The sequence below is a fragment of the Lampetra planeri genome, chromosome 9 (assembly GCF_965212315.1).
Source record: "Lampetra planeri chromosome 9, kcLamPlan1.2.h2, whole genome shotgun sequence".
NCBI classification, from domain to species: Eukaryota; Metazoa; Chordata; class Hyperoartia; order Petromyzontiformes; family Petromyzontidae; genus Lampetra; species Lampetra planeri.
In genome coordinates, this window is record NC_136115.1 from 116,154 (window position 1) to 133,280 (window position 17,127).

Sequence of the window (17,127 nt, forward strand, 5' to 3'; positions counted from 1 at the left end):
CCGAGTTGGGGTGGTGACTCAGCCCATCATCTCTCTAGGGATAATAAAATCAATACCACTTTGTGGGGAACTGAACAGTGGTTGTTCTATGGAGAGACTCGCCCAACGCCATGGGAATGTGGAATATCGACTCTGGTTCAGGGCTGTAAGAAGAAGAAGAGCACCAATTCCTCAATGCTCATTGGAGGAGGAAATATTTTTACTCTGACAGGATGCCAAGCTGTTCTGTTGTTTTTTCTTTAGCCCAGGGATCATTATTTTATACGGTCAATGAAGAGCAACTAATAGAGATTCAGTTCTGAGTAATTTAGCCATTTAGTTGCTTTGTGTGGGAGTTCGTGAATTGCAGACACACCCACTTACCCACCCACTGATTCTTCTACTCGTTCATTCACTCACTCTCTCAACCACTAACTCAATTACTAACTTACTCACTCAACCACTCACTCACCACCCACTCACTCACTCACCCACTCATTCAAGCACCCACCATCCCTTCATATTTATATTCAAAGCAGTGCGAACTACATGCTTTGGTTCATGCTTTCGTGTTTGCAGCCACAGTCGCACACAGTAAGATATTCTTTGATTTTGTAAGGGTTAGAATCTAACCCAGTGATTCTCAATTGCAATATTTGCAACGCCCCATGATCCACATCTTCATGATTACCAATCTATTCTATTCACAAGCAAATTAAGCTATTGTGCACGACGACATCTGTCTGATGGTTGGTAATCACGGAGAGCTGTGGTGTGAAGAGCCACAAGGACTGGAGTCGAGAAACTCTGCTCTCACCCAACACCTCGGATCCTGAGAGCTGCTGCTGAGCAAGAAATTCACGAGAGAACCTTCGTGTGCTATACAAAAAAAAATCCACATGCAATCATCGCTACTCATGAGGATTAATGGAGGGCACACTGAGAAGATATTTGCTACCAATGCTATGAAATTGTTGCGGTCACATTTGGCTTTGGAAAATAATAAATGTATGTGTACGTCTTCCAAAGCTAACCATATTGTGTAGTTGTTTTGTGACTGTGTGGAGAACGGTGAGGCAGTGGCTAGTGTGTGGTGCTACAAACCTGATTACTTGGGTTCGATTCCCAGCCATGGATAACATTAGTGGTGAGTGTTACCAGAACAAGTCCTGGGTTTCCACTCGGTCAACTCAGACTTATATGGGTACCTGGTGCGGTTCGTAAACATCCGCACTAGGGGGGAGACGAAGGCGATGGGCATGATCCTAGTCACTCCCACTCCTTTGTGTATCAATGTTTCTAGCTTGCGATACATGCATCAATTCAGATGTGTGGGAATCAGATTGCTTTCTATTCATATGTTGGATGTAATTAGAATCACATAACCTTCCTCAGCCACGAAAGGCTGCTATGGCCATCACTATGCAAAAAAATAAACGATTATCTAATGGGATCGTAACTTATGATTTAATTGCAATGGAAGTGGGAGCATAATTGTTAAACCCATACTCACAGCGTTTTCCCCAACAGTCGAACCCTAACCAAAGGAACATTGCCTCTATCTTTGTGTATGTGTGCGCATGCACATTTAATGAAATACTCCACATACACACATGTGTTATTGCATTTCAGTGAGCAGAAGCTTATCTGTAAGATCATTGTTTCCGCCGATATAGCGGCACGAGACATGTCCTTTTGAGAATGCATCTTTGGCATGGCCACATGTATTTGGAATGGGCAATGTTACTCAAAAGGTAAAAAGTAAACAACGGAAAATTGGTGCCGTTTAACGGCAGATAGAAGCACGGAGTGTTTGCGGTTGAAGGGGGATGATAAGCTCAGCGGTGTAATAATCCTACCCATACTCCTACCTTGAGGTCCACCTCCCAGCAACTCATCATTGCAATGTTTTAGCAAATTCATGAGCTTATCACACTGAAAGTATGTGATTGGTCCAAAAAAAAAACAGCACCCTCTTTTAAAATGGAAGTTGCTAAAATTTGTAATAAATATCTATGACAACTTTGCCACAAACTATATTGTTTGCTTTGCTATCCTGCATAAAGCAAATTGTTTAATGGGTTGTACTTGAAAGCACAGAGCAAATGATGGCGGGTTTGTTTTGTTAATATGGTATTTTAATTATAATTATGGTGTGCATGTGTTCTGCAGAGATAACGCGTGTGTTTGTGCAATAGGTTGTGTGTTGGTTGCTTAATCCATGGATACCCAGACACGTTTGTGTTCATTGTCGTTTGTCAAATTTGCGAATGGAAGGACACTGATGCCACTTTGTACAGTGCAGTGTTTACCATGTGTGTTTGTTGTGTGCAGGAAAACATGTATCAATTTGTGTTTGGGTGTGTGTGTAGGAACGGTGGTGCAGTGATTAGCCTATTGTGCTACAAAGACCACCGAGCATGGTGTTGGCCACACCATCCCCTTATGTGTCATAAGTGCTCGCTAACAGCACTTGCCCTCACAGCTTGTTAAAGACTAACTTCAAGGGATATTTGTCTATGCATGTGTGTACATTCTAGGGATGAGTTGTGGATATAATAATTTCAGAGATTTCGATTTTCAATGGCAAATTTTAATATTTATTGTAATTTTCAACTTTCGGACGATTCAAATTGTGTACTGCTTAAAAATGTCTGTGTTAACAATTGTGTTGTCACCCAATACCAAGTGACACCACTTTTAGTGGCGAGAAATCGCGGAAGTGTTATACAAGTGATGTTATTAATAAAGGGAGATGTTTGTCTTTTACTATAATTGTGTGTGCTTTTGTTTATATGTATGTGTGTAGTAGGTGCTTCCTTACATGTGTAATGCGGGCGTAAACGACCTTCCGGAAGTGACGTCATGGGGGGAGAAGTTACGTCACGTGGGGGAGAGGGTAAGGGTCTATAAGGGGGGTAACCGGAAGCAGTCGGGAGTGATCGGGGACTGGGAGAAGTGAGAGGCCACGCAGGGCGAAGGGTGAGAGAGAGTGGCGAGGTCGCCACACACCCAAGCCAGGAGGATCGGCACCGTCGGCCAACGGTGACCGACCCTGGGGCAGGAGGAGCAGCGAGGAGGCTGCAGAGAGCAGTGGGTCTGCAAGGGAGGAGTCGGCAGCAGGGGTCTGCACGACGTGACAGCGGCGGGGCTGCTAGGAGGAAGTTGGGCTACGTGAGCGACAGCAGCCTGGGGCTGCAGAGTGTGGGCTATGTGAGCGACAGCAGCCTGGGGCTGCAGGGTGGAGAGTATATAGGGGAGTACCGTGAGGGAAAAGAGATCGAACCCAAATAAAGGACACAGGACAGAGAGAAGCGTCCGAGTCTTTTATTACACTGGTGTCAAAGTGTAACGGTATGGCTAAACAATTGAGAAAAAATAATATTCCGTCTCCGGCATCGGCTTCATCTTCCGACGACGATGACCTTCCTCCTGCGGTGGATCCGACTCTGGCAGAGGAGGAGATCCGTGCTGGAACGAGTGCGGGTCCAGGGGTCCAAGATGTCGCCGCGTCGGCGGACCAGTCTGCACCAAAGGACGCGGATTTGAGATGGAGTCAGATGGCGGAGCAACTTGAGACTCTCAAGAACGTGCTTGCACAGTTGTGTGCGCTTGTTACGCCGAGGACGGCGTCGGAAGGCGATGTTGGTGGTCCGCAGGAGCCCCGGTTGTCTTCAATGTCGACGCCATCAGCCACGCGGCATGAAGACGCCATCTTGGGCGTGGCGCACGACGGAAGGCGGGAAGCCGCCATTTTGGGCCCTCCGCGATGGAAGGCCGCCATCTTGTCGACACCACGCTGCGACGCCATGTTGAACATGCCACCGGAAGAGTCAGCGGCTGGAGGGAACGCGCCAAGGCGTCGCAGTCGTCACCTAACGACTGTCAAGGAATTCTCCATCGGGGGCGATTGGAGTGCGTTCGCCTGCAGATTTTTGACAGCGGTGCGCTCGGCGGGGTGGACTGACGCCGAGGCATTAGAAGTTCTTCCAACTCTCCTTGATGATGAGTCCGTTAGATTCTTTCGCTCTATAAAAGCCGCGAAGAAGAAAACATTGCGTGGTGTGTTCGACGAAATGGCTGATGCTTACGAGCCGCCGGATGACGCTCATCGCCGGTTTGCACAACGACAACGCGCACCCGAGGAGTCTCCGGTGGTGTATAGGGGCGCGGTACTGGAGCTGGCAATGGCCGCATACCCGGAGATGGAGCCTGACCTGTTGGAACCTCTCATCCTTGGGAAGATGTTGGAGTTGTCCCGGGATCTCGGCATTCCCATGCCGGTGTGCGGTCACGAGAAGCTCACATCCCGGGCTGCGGCTAAGTGTCTGGACGCCCAGTTCAACCTGCGCCGGTGGAAGCAGGTTACGGCGTGGACGGGTGGGCCCATCGTCGAAGGGGGAGCCGTTGGTTGGGACCCCAAGAATGCGGTTTATGTGCCGGACGACAGGAGCCCGCAGGAGCTGTCGGCTGCCGCTGCTCCGTGGCCGGAGCCGCGGGCTGCGCCGCCGACACGGCCGCGTCGGGACGGGGCGCCCGCAGCAAGGCGCAACAACATCGACTGCTTTCGCTGCGGGCATAAGGGCCATTATGCCAGGGACTGCTGGGCCCGCGTCCCGGGTCCGCCCCAGCAGGAGGCCTCGACAGCGGCCGCTCCAAGGAAGGATTCGCCAGCACAGGCAAGTCGGTGCGCACTAGACACCCGGCAAGGCTTGACACCTCACTCATCACCGTTGTCATGCGATCCGGGTGTTTTTAATAACGGGAGACCATTGACTGTGCCTTGTCGTTCGGTAAAGCAGTGGCGTAAGTTGGCTCGGCGGGTCGTCGCGGCCGCTACCGGTTCGTCCACCGTACCTGGGTCGATACAAGGGGTGGACGTACGGATTTTGGTAGATTCCGGAGTGTCCGCGACCATTATTTCGGATGTAATATTCCATCTCTTGAACATCCCACCAGGGGCCGTGAGTCCGGCTTATGCTTCCTGCGTCGCCGCGAACGGGGGTAGCATGGGCATTGTGGGCCAGGTGTACGCTACAATTGCTATCGGGGGAGTGTCGGCCTCGGGTATTGTGTTAATTTCGAGGTCTCTTGCGGTTCCTTGTTTATTAGGGACCGATTTTCTGGCCAAAATGCCCATTTTAATTAGAATCAATGAGAACTGCATTCAATTACCGGAAGGCCGTAAAATTGCCTTTTTGCCGTCGCCCTGGGGGCGACCTGCTCCTGTCGCCCAGGTGCATGCGTTGTCCGAAGTGTCTGTGGATATTCCACCTGGCTCACAGATTCTCATTCCTTTGCGTTATCGGAAGCCTGTACCTGGTCGTCAAGGAGCGATTGGGGTTTTGTTGTCACCGTCCGCCACCATCACGGGTGGATCGGCGCTCGTTGGGGCACAAACTATTGTTAGGCCAAACCAGCAGCCGTTTTTGCAGGTGCTTAACACGAGTGCCGAAAGCGTGTGTGTGCCGGCGGGTACCGTTGTGGCACATGCCACTACTGCGTTTACAGCTCATGATGATCTGTCCGGCCGGGGGGTTGTTGGAGGTGTTTCGGGGCCCGGAGCTGTGGATGACCGCTGGATTGCTGAATTGTGTGGGGAGAATTCAGCTCTTTCTGGGGAACAGCGTTGTGCGATTCGTAAATTGTTATCGAGCTATTCTGATGTGTTTAGTTCCGATGATTTGGACTTAGGACGCACCTCGTTGCTTTACCATCATATTGACACAGGGGACGCTGCCCCTATTCGGTTGAACTCGCATCGGATGAGTCCGGCTGAGCGAGAGCATGTTCGAGGGGCAGTGGATGACATGTTGGCTGCGGACATAATATCTCCGTCTAACAGCCCATGGGGCGCACCTGTTGTTTTGGTCAAGAAAAAAGATGGCAAATTGCGATTTTGTGTAGACTTTCGTAAATTAAATAAGGTGTCGGTGGCAGATGCGTATCCCCTGCCGCGTATGGACGACTCTCTCGATGCCTTGTTGGGGGCGAAGTTCTTTTCAACGCTAGATCTCTCTTCGGGCTTCTGGCAGCTTCCCCTCGACGAGTCCTCGCGGGAAAAGACTGCTTTCCGTACGCCGCAGGGGTTATTTCAATTTAACTGTCTTGCGATGGGGCTGAATGCGGCCCCTGCCACTTTTCAGAGGTTGATGGAGTTGGTGTTAACGGGGTTGCAGTGGGAGACATGTCTTATATATTTGGACGATATTATCGTTTTCAGCCGCACATTTGACGAGCATTTATCGCGGTTGGAGGCCGTGTTCACCAGGATGCGTTCTGCTAATTTGAAATTTAAGCCCAAGAAATGTCACCTGCTGCAACACTCCGTACGTTATTTGGGCCACATCGTCAGTGCGGACGGGGTGGCCACGGATCCGGACAAAACTGCGTGCGTCCGTGACTGGCCAACCCCTGCCACGGTGGGGGATGTGCGTCGGTTTTTGGGGTTCGCCTCATATTATCGGAGGTTTGTTCCAAATTTTGCTACGATCGCAAGGCCTTTGCATCTCCTGATGGGTAAAGGACACAAGTTTGCTTGGGGACCCCCGGAGGAGGCGGCGTTTCGAGGCCTACGCGATCTATTGGCTACGGCACCGACGTTGGATTATCCGTATTTTGTGCATCCCTTCATTCTGGATACGGACGCGAGTGACACGGGTATTGGGGCGGTGTTATCTCAGTCCAAAGATGGTGTAGAACGCGTGGTCGCGTATGGTAGCCGGGTTTTGTCTCCCGCTGAAACCCGCTACTGTGTCACTCGCAGGGAACTTATGGCTATTGTTTTTTTTCTCCGCCAATTTCGACCGTATCTGTACGGTCGTTCGTTTATTGTTCGCACGGATCATGCGGCCTTGCAGTATGCTCTTAAAATGGACCAACCATCCGGCCAGCTGGCGCGATGGTTGGACACGCTGCAAGAATTTTCCTTCCAAATTCACCATCGGAAGGGAGTGCGTCACGCTAATGCGGACGCACTTTCCAGGCTGCCGCAGCGATCCCCTTGCGCATGTGCGTCGGGGACGCATAGGTGTGGCCCGATTCAGCACCCCCTCCGCCTGTCGCGCTGGCAGTCGAAGTGCCGTAAGCTCCACTTGAGCCGGGGCCGGCTGATGGGGGACCGGCTGATGGCATTCTACATCTCCCGAGGTCTGTGTGGATTCGGGAACAGATGTTGGATGATTCCTTGGGAACGTTACGTAAGCGGCCTGTCAAGGGGAGTGGGCGACTCTGTGCGGGCGGCGTGCTGGAAACCGCTCTCCGTGATGGCTTGCTGATGTGGAGGGAAGGGATGCAGGAACGCTGGCGTCTGGTTGTACCGGCATCATTGCGGTACGAATTGATTAGGACTCTGCATTGTGACACGCTTTTACATCTGGGGGTGCAGAAGACGCTATTGACGCTGCAGCGAGACTACTATTGGCACGGCATGACGACGGATGTCGTCGGGCACGTTCGCGCGTGTCCCGATTGTGCCCACCGTAAGCCGCCTAAACATCCATATGTACCGCCGATACAATCCATCCAGGTGTCTCGAGTTAATGAGTTGGTGGCGTTAGATATTTTTGGACCCTTTCCGCCATCCGCTAGGGGAAATAAATATTTGCTGGTAGGGGTGGAGTACCTCTCCCGCTGGCCGGTGGCCTGGCCTTTGCCTGACCAGTCAGCGGCGTCTATCACGGACGCCTTTCTTTTTGGGTATGTTATGAACAAAGGGGCGCCGGAGAGGCTCCTTACAGACCAAGGCCGGAATTTTTCCTCCAAACTGTTGGGGGAGGTGTGTGCGGCGCTGGGTACAAAAAAATACGGACATCTCCCTACCACCCACAAACGGATGGTATGGTGGAACGGCTTAATCGGACCCTGTCCGCCATGTTGTGCCATACGGTTAGTGAAAAACAATCGGATTGGGATTTGCATATCCCTGGGGTGCTTTCAGCGTACCGGATGACGCTGCATGCGGCTACAGGATATTCGCCGTTTTTTCTAATGTACGGTCGTGAAAACGTACCGCCGATTAATGAACAGTTGGGAACTGAGGCGAGGGGACCTGTCAAGCCTCTTCCTGATTACATTCAGGACACCGTTCGCCGAGTCACTGAAGCGCGGGTGGAGGCTCGCATGGCTACGGCCAAAGCCCAGGCTCAGAACGAGCGGTGTGCGCGACGTTCAAAAGGGGAATGCCCTTGGAAAACGGGGGACCTGGCCTGGCTCCATTGTCCACAGGTGCGGCCAGGTACCTCTCCTAAATTACATAAGCCATGGCAAGGGCCGGTTCGCCTCATCGAGGTTCCCAACCCACAGTCGGCGCGTGTTCGGTTTGGTTCTCGGCGTTGGTTCGTCCATACATCTCGGTTTAAACCATACGTGGCCCCTCGACCGGATGCGTCATCTCCTGAGGTTGCCTTGCCGGGGTCTGTTGCTGCCGACTCGCCCTTGCCTGTGCCTGCTGACTTTGCTAGAGCGCCTGTCGTGCCTTTCACAGACGAGCCGGCCGTGACGCGGCAGGGGAAAGCGGACCCAGCTCGGGGTGCGCCTACCACGGCTGCGGAACCTTTGAGGCCCGCAGCCCTTCCTACCCTGCCGCGGACACGATTGCGGGACGCCTCTGATGCTGCGCCTTCAAAAACAGGGGACCGGAACGTTGCCAGGTCTCCAATAGCGACAGACGAACTTCAGCCTGTCGCTCTTAAAACCCTGCCATGTTCCCGCTCGGCGGGAGGGCCACCGACCGTCCGGGACGGCCCGGCGACCCGCACCCGCTCGAAATCCCTCACATTTCGTTAATTATTGTGTTGTGTTCTTGTTCTTTCCGTATATTATCGTGTGTTCTGTGTCCTTTTACGTATTCGGTCGTGTTCGCTCGCATTGCTTATTGGAGTTGTGTTCAGCCGAGGTCGGCTGGATTTTCTCTACGGGGGAGGGTGGTGTAATGCGGGCATAAACGACCTTCCGGAAGTGACGTCATGGGGGGAGGGGTTACGTCACGTGAGGGAGAGGGTAAGGGTCTATAAGGGGGGTAACCGGAAGCAGTCGGGAGTGATCGGGGACTGGGAGAAGTGAGAGGCCACGCAGGGCGAAGGGTGAGAGAGAGTGGCGAGGTCGCCACACACCCAAGCCAGGAGGATCGGCACCGTCGGCCAACGGTGACCGACCCTGGGGCAGGAGGAGCAGCGAGGAGGCTGCACGACGTGACAGCGGCGGGGCTGCTAGGAGGAAGTTGGGCTACGTGAGCGACAGCAGCCTGGGGCTGCAGAGTGTGGGCTACGTGAGCGACAGCAGCCTGGGGCTGCAGGGTGGAGAGTATATAGGGGAGTACCGTGAGGGAAAAGAGATCGAACCCAAATAAAGGACACAGGACAGAGAGAAGCGTCCGAGTCTTTTATTACACATGTGTAGTGGCATAGAATAAGTAATGTAGCAGCATAGCGCTGGCTTCTGGCGGGGAAGGGGATCTGCAGCTTACAGCAGCCCTTATGTCAGCAGGCCAGGGGATACACCAGAGGGGATATCTGGGGGAAAGGTTACAGAAGGGGGACAGGGGGAAGCCCCAGCAACCCGCTGGTAGGTTCTAGAGAGGGGGCGTGGCCTAAGTGGAGCGAGGCCACGCCCCTTGGGAGCATAAAGGGAGCCCTGAGCGAGAGCTCGGGGCTGTCGTTTCGAGTGGGATCTCCGTCGTGCTGTTGAAGATCATTGCCATCGTCGCTGTCGTCTTCACTCGATATTTCGCTGTTAGACGGTAGTTGGCTGTCTCGGTTCAGCGCCGTCAGTGTTAGACGGTTAGTGTTGTGTATAGGTGAGCAACCCACGTAGAGTTGTGTATAAGCGAGCGACAGAAGAGTGTGTACCAGTGTAGGGTGTGTATTGTGCAGTGACACAACTGCTGTCCAGCAGCGGCAACTGCGGTGGACAGTTAGTGCACACGCCATTGAGCATATACACGGGTGTGCCAGCAGGGCAGAGGAACTGGGGTAAGGTTCACAGAAGACCTGATAGGGTTCGAGAAGGGAGGCGTGGCTAGGGCAGAGCCAAGCCATGCTGAGTAGAATAAAAGCAGCGGAGAGTGAGAGCTCCAGGCTGCCGTATCTGGCAGTGGACTCGTCTCGTCGTTGCTGTCGTCGCCTTCTTCGTCGCTGCCGCCTTCGCCTGATCATTGCGCGGCCGGACAGTAGTTGGTTGTCTCAGTTGATACCGTCGGTGCAACGCGGACAGGGTTGTGTCTATGCCAGGCCATACGGCAGCGTGGTCGAGAGAGAGAGAGGAGGCCGGAGTTGGTGTGAACGGATAATAAAGAGAGAGATGGTGCCTCCTGCAACTACCTCGTCTCTGCCTGAGTGTGTGCACCGCACACCACACGCACACACACGCCGGGAGGAAGGAGGACACAACACATGTATGTGTGTAGTAAGTGCTTGCTTACATGTATGTGTGTCGTTAGTCCTTGCTAACATGTATGTACGTAGTAGGTGCTTGCTAACAATCAGTATCGATGGCGATACAGAGAACGTACGCATGTCTTTGTCTTTATATGAGGGTGATATAAAAGTTACTTGCTCACTGTACTACGAACCCAGCCACCTGAGTTTGATTCCTGGCCACTAATGACGCCAGTTGTTCGTGGTATCTGAAACTATCATGGGCCTCCCTTGAGTCGATTCAGCCTCAAATGGGCATCTTGAACCAATGTGTTAACATTAGCACCGGGAAAACAAAGTTTGTTCTTGCCACACCGCCACAACGTACATTATGCCAGTCTTAAAGGGCGCTGACTAAAAGAATATGCCACAACGGTAACTATGACTAAATTGGACACCTGTGCCTCTTGGTGGGAATGGTAGTGGTCGTGGCAATGGTATAACGTTATGCACCCAGCGCTGCAATTTCCAGAACCCGACCTCAATTGTTAGTCACTACCGAACGTGACAACGAGATATTGTGCCTGGCATGGGCTTCCATAAGATGACAGCTTAAAATGAGAAATAAGTACCTGGTGAGTGGTGAGATGTTTCTGGTGAGGTGGCTAGACATCGGCAGACAAGCATAGGTCGCCTACCTCATCGTTACTGTATGTATGCTGAACTTTTTTCGCACCATAAATAGCCAACTGTGCACTCACGGGGCAGTGCTATATTATTATGTGTGAAATGTGTGGTTGCGTGTTTTTGAGTGTGTGTTTGCATATGTATTAAAAGAGTGCATATGAATAAAATGGGGCCTTACCACCATCAGCCTCACAAAAAACAAAGCAACTACCTGGACATTTTATGTCATCAAAACTCCCTTGCCTCAACTCCCCATGAATGATGGGGCCATTATGGAGAGAGTAGAGAAGTTTGTGTACTTGGACAGTGTCCTCATGACCAGCTCCGGTTTGGTAGCCAAGGTCTCATTCCAAATCAGTCGAGCGGCATTACATTTTCATCGGCTGCGTAACGCTGTGTGGAAGTTACCTGACCTGTTGCTCCATACAAAGCTCCGTGTCTTCTCAGTCACAGTAATGTCCCCTCTTGCTTCTGCTTGCAAAACGTGGAGCCCTCAAAAGAAACATCTATAGTAGCTTGAAAAATCAACCTAGCCTGGGTTTAACCAGACTGGATTGTGTGAGGAGTTCACAAATGCTTGAAAGATCTGGACACAGTCCCATCAGTGAGCTCCTCCGTCAAGCGAGGTTGCGTTGGCTGGTTCATGTAGATTGCATGTGCAGCCACTGCATGCCCAAGCAGCTTCTGTTCAGCCGATAGATGGGGCTAAATGGGCGTGGCATGGGCTAGAGAAGAAATTGACTGATGTGGTACAGAAGTATCTGGAGTTGATTGGACTTGCCGATTACATGTACCAGCAGTGTCAAGATTGGCTTCTGTGGAGGAGGTTCGTGAAGGATGCTGCTAAGAAGTTGGAAGCAGTTGCCCTCTCGCAATAACCGAGGGCAGAGGAGCGATGCTCACAACAACGAGTAGAATGCTCGGCGGCGGGGAGCACAGTTGGTGCATCTGCCAGTAATCTCAGGTAGTCAACCCATGGCACCTGGGTCTGTTCCATGGCCTCCTGGCAGTGGGCCTTCAACATTTCACGTGGCCTCAAAGTGCACCTAGTATGGCACAAGCGCTGTGGTGATGTCACCGCCATTTAGTGGTGAATGGCGGTTATAGTTGTTGCGTATGTACACAGAGTGATTAGCCGAACTTGGTGAACTGCGTTCAATTTCCGACCACGGCTAAACATGTGTAGAGTAGAGATGTACGCAGTGTGCGCAGTTGAGCGGGTGCAATTGAGGACGGGCAGGTGTGCGCGTTGGAGCATGAGGTTGGCGCCGGAAAGCTGGCAGTAATTAAGGGGAGAAGCGGGTGCAATCGAGGTTGAGCAAGTGCGCGTGCTCGGGCAGGAGGTTGGTGCCGGAGAGACGGGAGATGGGGGCGATGATTAGGGATTAATGAGTGCGAGAGGCGCCGTGGAGGCGACAGCTTAAGTGGAGAGCACGTGATGACTCGGAATGAGGAGAGGTATATCAGCGGGAGTGTGTGTGAGTAGAGAGAGTTGTTCGGGGACCAAGAGAGAAGACATCTCGACGCTGCCGCTCGAGCCGTCAACGGGACCTCGCCCCTCACACCATCGCCGGGTGGGTGTTGGCTGAACCCCCCGCCCAGGACAGACGGGTGAGTGGGTACGGGGCAGCGTAGGAGAGGGCAGCGGCGAGATAGGAGAGAGTAGGTTAGGAGAGAGTAGGTGAGGTGCAGAGTCGGTGAAATTAGAGGAGGTGAGGTGTGGAGTAGATGAGAGTGGGTAGTAGGAGAAACTGAGTATGTGGTGACAGTGGAAGGCAGTCATAGGAGTGCCTATAATGGGTGTGAGAGTATGATTAATAAAGTGTAAGCAGGTGACCTGTTACTCCGTGTCAATGTGAGTAATTTCGAGACATGACACATGGGTGGTGAGTGTCTGATCTGGCTATGGCCTATAATTTTTTGGTTCTTTCAGTAAAGTCACGTAAATAGAAAAATTATAATAAAAATGGCTATGGCCTCGCCCGGATAAACTCAGCCTTGAATGAGTAGCTGGTGACTAGGCGACTCGTAGCCATAGCCATTACGAGAGGTATACTTGATGTGGTGTGCCAGAGGCAGAAATATTTTCTGGCATGTTGACCCAAATAGAAAGATCGACTCGGCAGAAATTATAGATTGAGTGTAAGCCTGCGATGTTGCATTATCATGTTGGCATTGTATGGCCGTGCGTGCGTGTGCGCATAGGAATGTAGCACCACCTGCGAGGAGTAGGTGTGTCCATCCGTGCCGCACACCGGTGATGGCCGCACCACAGGGCAGCTCTTGCAGCCCCCAGGTCCCTCTGCTGGTTCAGCAGGCCGCTGTGCCACCTTGGTGTGTTTCATGCTTGAAAACACGTGCACACGGAGACATACAAGCTGTTAACTATCCTCCGCTAAAGCAGCTTTGCCGAGCGAGTGGTGGCTTTCCATGCTTGTAATCCAGCACTGCGGATGCAGTGAGAGTTGGTGTATTACAAATATGCTGTGTAGTTCCTTTCCAGCGGGCGTCAAGGAGGTGACATACACTGGCTTGCCAAGAGAAGGCGGTCCAGCAAATGTGGAATCCACCTCTTCTATTTGTGAGACAAAAAGAATTGCCCATTGCACGCATGCGATTTATCTGGGTGTTCCGGTTTCTTCCCACATGTAAACACTCATTAATTGGCCGATAACACTTGAACATACAGTTAAGCTGGGGGGTGGGGAGGGGGGGAATTTGGCACTGACTAACTGCCTTTCGCTTTTGTCTGTGGTTCCTCTCACGTTGAGAGTGAGCGAATACTATTTACGTTGCAAGTTTAAATAAAACAATTAATTAATTAATGTACATGCGGGGATTAATGTCAGCTGAGTGTCCGGGTCAGCAACCCGAAAATTAAGCCCTGCTTAAACTTCCATACCCCTTGCTATTGCAGTGGCTATGAGTCACATGCCAACTCCAGTCTACATTATTATTCAGTGAGAAATTTAAGCCATGATTACAACTTGTATAAATATTTCACAGCCATTAGTCACATGCCTATGCCAGAGTTAGATTTCTATTGCATTTGTCTGGGTCAGGGACCCAGAAAATATTTCATAACCCGCATATCACATCCAGTATACCTCTTTGTTTATGGCTGTGGCCAGGAAAATATCCAGTGATAAATTAAACCCTGAGTAGGCAAGCAACTCTTTTGCTGATCCACTTTAGGATTGAGGCCCCCTCCATGCCAGTCCTGGATAAGTGAATTTTGTCTACCCCGGTGAGAACACAAGGGACCATGATTAGTCTAATTTGCAAGAGTGACCTCGGGCATTAGTTTGATAATAGCGAGGCAATGGCTGCTATGCATAATTTATCCGGTTAGTGTGGGTTCTTGAAGCTGGGGAACATAGTGGTGGAAGGTTATAAGTAAATTACAATAATTATTTTTTCTACACTGCCCTCTGCTACCCACCACATAGTGCTGCGAACACACCCATAAAACACCAAAGGCAACGATCCCAGGTAAAGTCTACATATATTTGGTACAAGTGCGCACCTATTTAGGCTGGCATAGTGCATGAGGGGGTGGTGTGATTAGCTAAACGCCTGGCCACCTTAATCTTCCTAGCGCTGATGTTTATATGCCGCACCAGATAATCATTTAACGCTGAGTCAGCCTAGAGCAGACCCAGGACCAGTTTAGGCTGGGAATCCAACTTATGTTGCCAGGTTCATAATTTAGTGTGCTCTATCCATTGTACCACCTCTCCTTAATACACCCACATATAAATATGCAACACACCCATTGACACAATCTTTTAATGCATCCACAACAACAATCACCACCGTTAAACACTAAACGGCGATCACATCACCATGGTGCCTGTGCCCGGTAAGGTGCACTTTGAGCCAAATGGCAAGAGGCCATGAGATAGGCCCAGGCTTATGGGTCAAATGACTGTGACGAATAGCACCCACACACAACCAATTAATTCAATCACACACAGAGACAAATACAAAGATCAAATATCCCCTGTATAGCCTTAACAGACTGTAGGGGAAAGTGCTGTTAGCGAGCACCTATAAAGGCAGAGGCAGGCACGGCACATGAGGGGGTGGGTGGCCAACACCACGCCCGGTCGCCTTTGTCTCCCTCGTGGCGATGTATACACATTGCACCAGGTAATGATTTTAGGCTGAGTCGACCTAGGGGAGGCCCAGGACCGGTTCTAATAATCGTCACCACTGGTGTTGGCCGTGAGCGGGAATCAAACCCGGGTCGCCAGGTTCGTAGCACAGCGCGCTAACCGCTACACCACCACTCCCCACACAGAGATACACACAGCATCTATAAATCATGTATAATAATGCCCTTAATCCAAGAAAGCTCCAATGAATCTTCATACTTTTCAGGATAATCCTAAATTTGAATGTTTGGTCAGTTCCATTAATAAGTATCATGTAATAGAAAGAGTACCCAGAGAAAATACAAACATATGAGGAGATAACACTCAGAGATCAGCACATAACTATTTTATAATCCATGTTCTGTCCTGCCATCTCTTGGCCACTTCACAACCCATTTATATATAAAGACAAATATCTCCCTTAGAGTCTTAACAGACTGTTAATTGGGTGCTGCAAGGGGCATGCTGCCAATAAGGGGTTCCCTAGGCTAAAAACTGTGTTATTGGATATACTGTGTTAGGTAATGGGTGCAATATAAATGCAAGTATTGTTATTCTTATCATCCTAGCACATTTATTCTTAATTATTTTGGGTAGGTGTATTTTGCATGACAGCTTGATGTACTCATACTCTTTGTTTTTTTCGGTAAAGTCACGTAGGTAAAAAAGAAAATAAATAAATTAAATCACAACGTTTTGGAGGCAACACCAGCTTCTGTCTTCAGGTAGAACCGTCACAGCAAAATGACTTATCAAGTGAAGAGAGCTCTAAGAGACACAAGATTATATACAGGTTAAGGGGGGGGGGGGGGGAGGAGCCAGGATGGGCCGTGGGGGGGGGGGCTACGTTAAGCCGCCTTTTGTTATGCTGCAGGGGATTAGGAGGACGGATGAGCGGATGGGCGGAGAGAAGTGTGCCGTGGTTGAAAAAATTACACACATGATGTGTTTTGGCTGTGAAGGATGGTGGACGTTACATAGCTCTAACATTAAACCCACAAGATCTGGTCCAAAATAAACCAATTTGCGAATCACAACATTGATCCTGAAGGAAGCCTACATATGAAATCACAGCGCAGCACACTAAACAATGTTCTACTGCTCTCATGCACACATATACGCCCACTAAATACCACACAGATCCCCTTGTCTTCCATTGATAAAGCAGTTAAAATTATGGAAGCGAGTCCCAATTTTGGAGAGAAAGGCTCACCAAATAATGTGCGTGGCATCACGTAATCCGACCACTTTTTTGTTTTCAGCACAAGATGGCATAGCCTGTATGTCTTAAGGGTAAGGCTACCAAATTTACCAGTTTCAGAAAAGCTGTCCCCCTGATTTTGTGAAAATTATAATTTTGTTTTGCTTTTAAAATGTCTGGCTTGATGCTCGACTCATGATATGGACAAAGGGTAGGGCTACCTGACCAGTGGGTGGGAGCCAATGCTAACCAGAGGAAGCCATTGTGGGCAGGGCTAGCGTTAGAATAGGTGTGGTTATACTCTTTGGTTCTTTCGGTAAAGTCACGTAGATACAAAATAAATAAAATCACGAGGTTTTGGGCGCAACACAAGTGCGCATCATCAGGTGGAACAACCACAGCAATAAACAATTGCTGAAGTGGGCAAAAGGAGGCTGCTAGTGACACGAGGCTATATATAAGTAAGAGAGGTTGGGGGGAAAGCCAGGGAGGAGAGATAGAGAGGGTGGGGGTATGGGGTAGGGGGAGTGGCGAAATGCAAGCCCCAACCCGAGCTCGAGTACAACACAATGCCGGGGCTGGGAAGTGCAAGCTCCAACCCGAGCCCGAGTACGACAAAATGTCGGGTCTGGGAAATGAGCGGGGCTGGAGGGTAGGAGGTTGAAGAAACTGGAGATGCGGATAAGAAGGCAAACCAAGGTTCCAGTGCCTGACACCTTATCAATAATTGAAGATTTAGTCCAACATG

At 50.6% G+C, this 17,127-nt stretch overlaps 1 protein-coding gene across 2 annotated transcripts in view; it reads right to left on the reverse strand.

The window, feature by feature from the left end:
• LOC144720517 (testican-3-like) overlaps nt 1-17,127 on the reverse strand; it is a 221,832-nt gene that overhangs the window by 27,835 nt on the left and 176,870 nt on the right. For both annotated transcript variants that reach the window (XM_078597284.1, XM_078597285.1), the window contains exon 5: nt 13,241-13,367. In XM_078597284.1, coding sequence (XP_078453410.1) covers nt 13,241-13,367 — 127 coding nt within the window. The remainder of the gene's footprint in view (nt 1-13,240; nt 13,368-17,127) is intronic.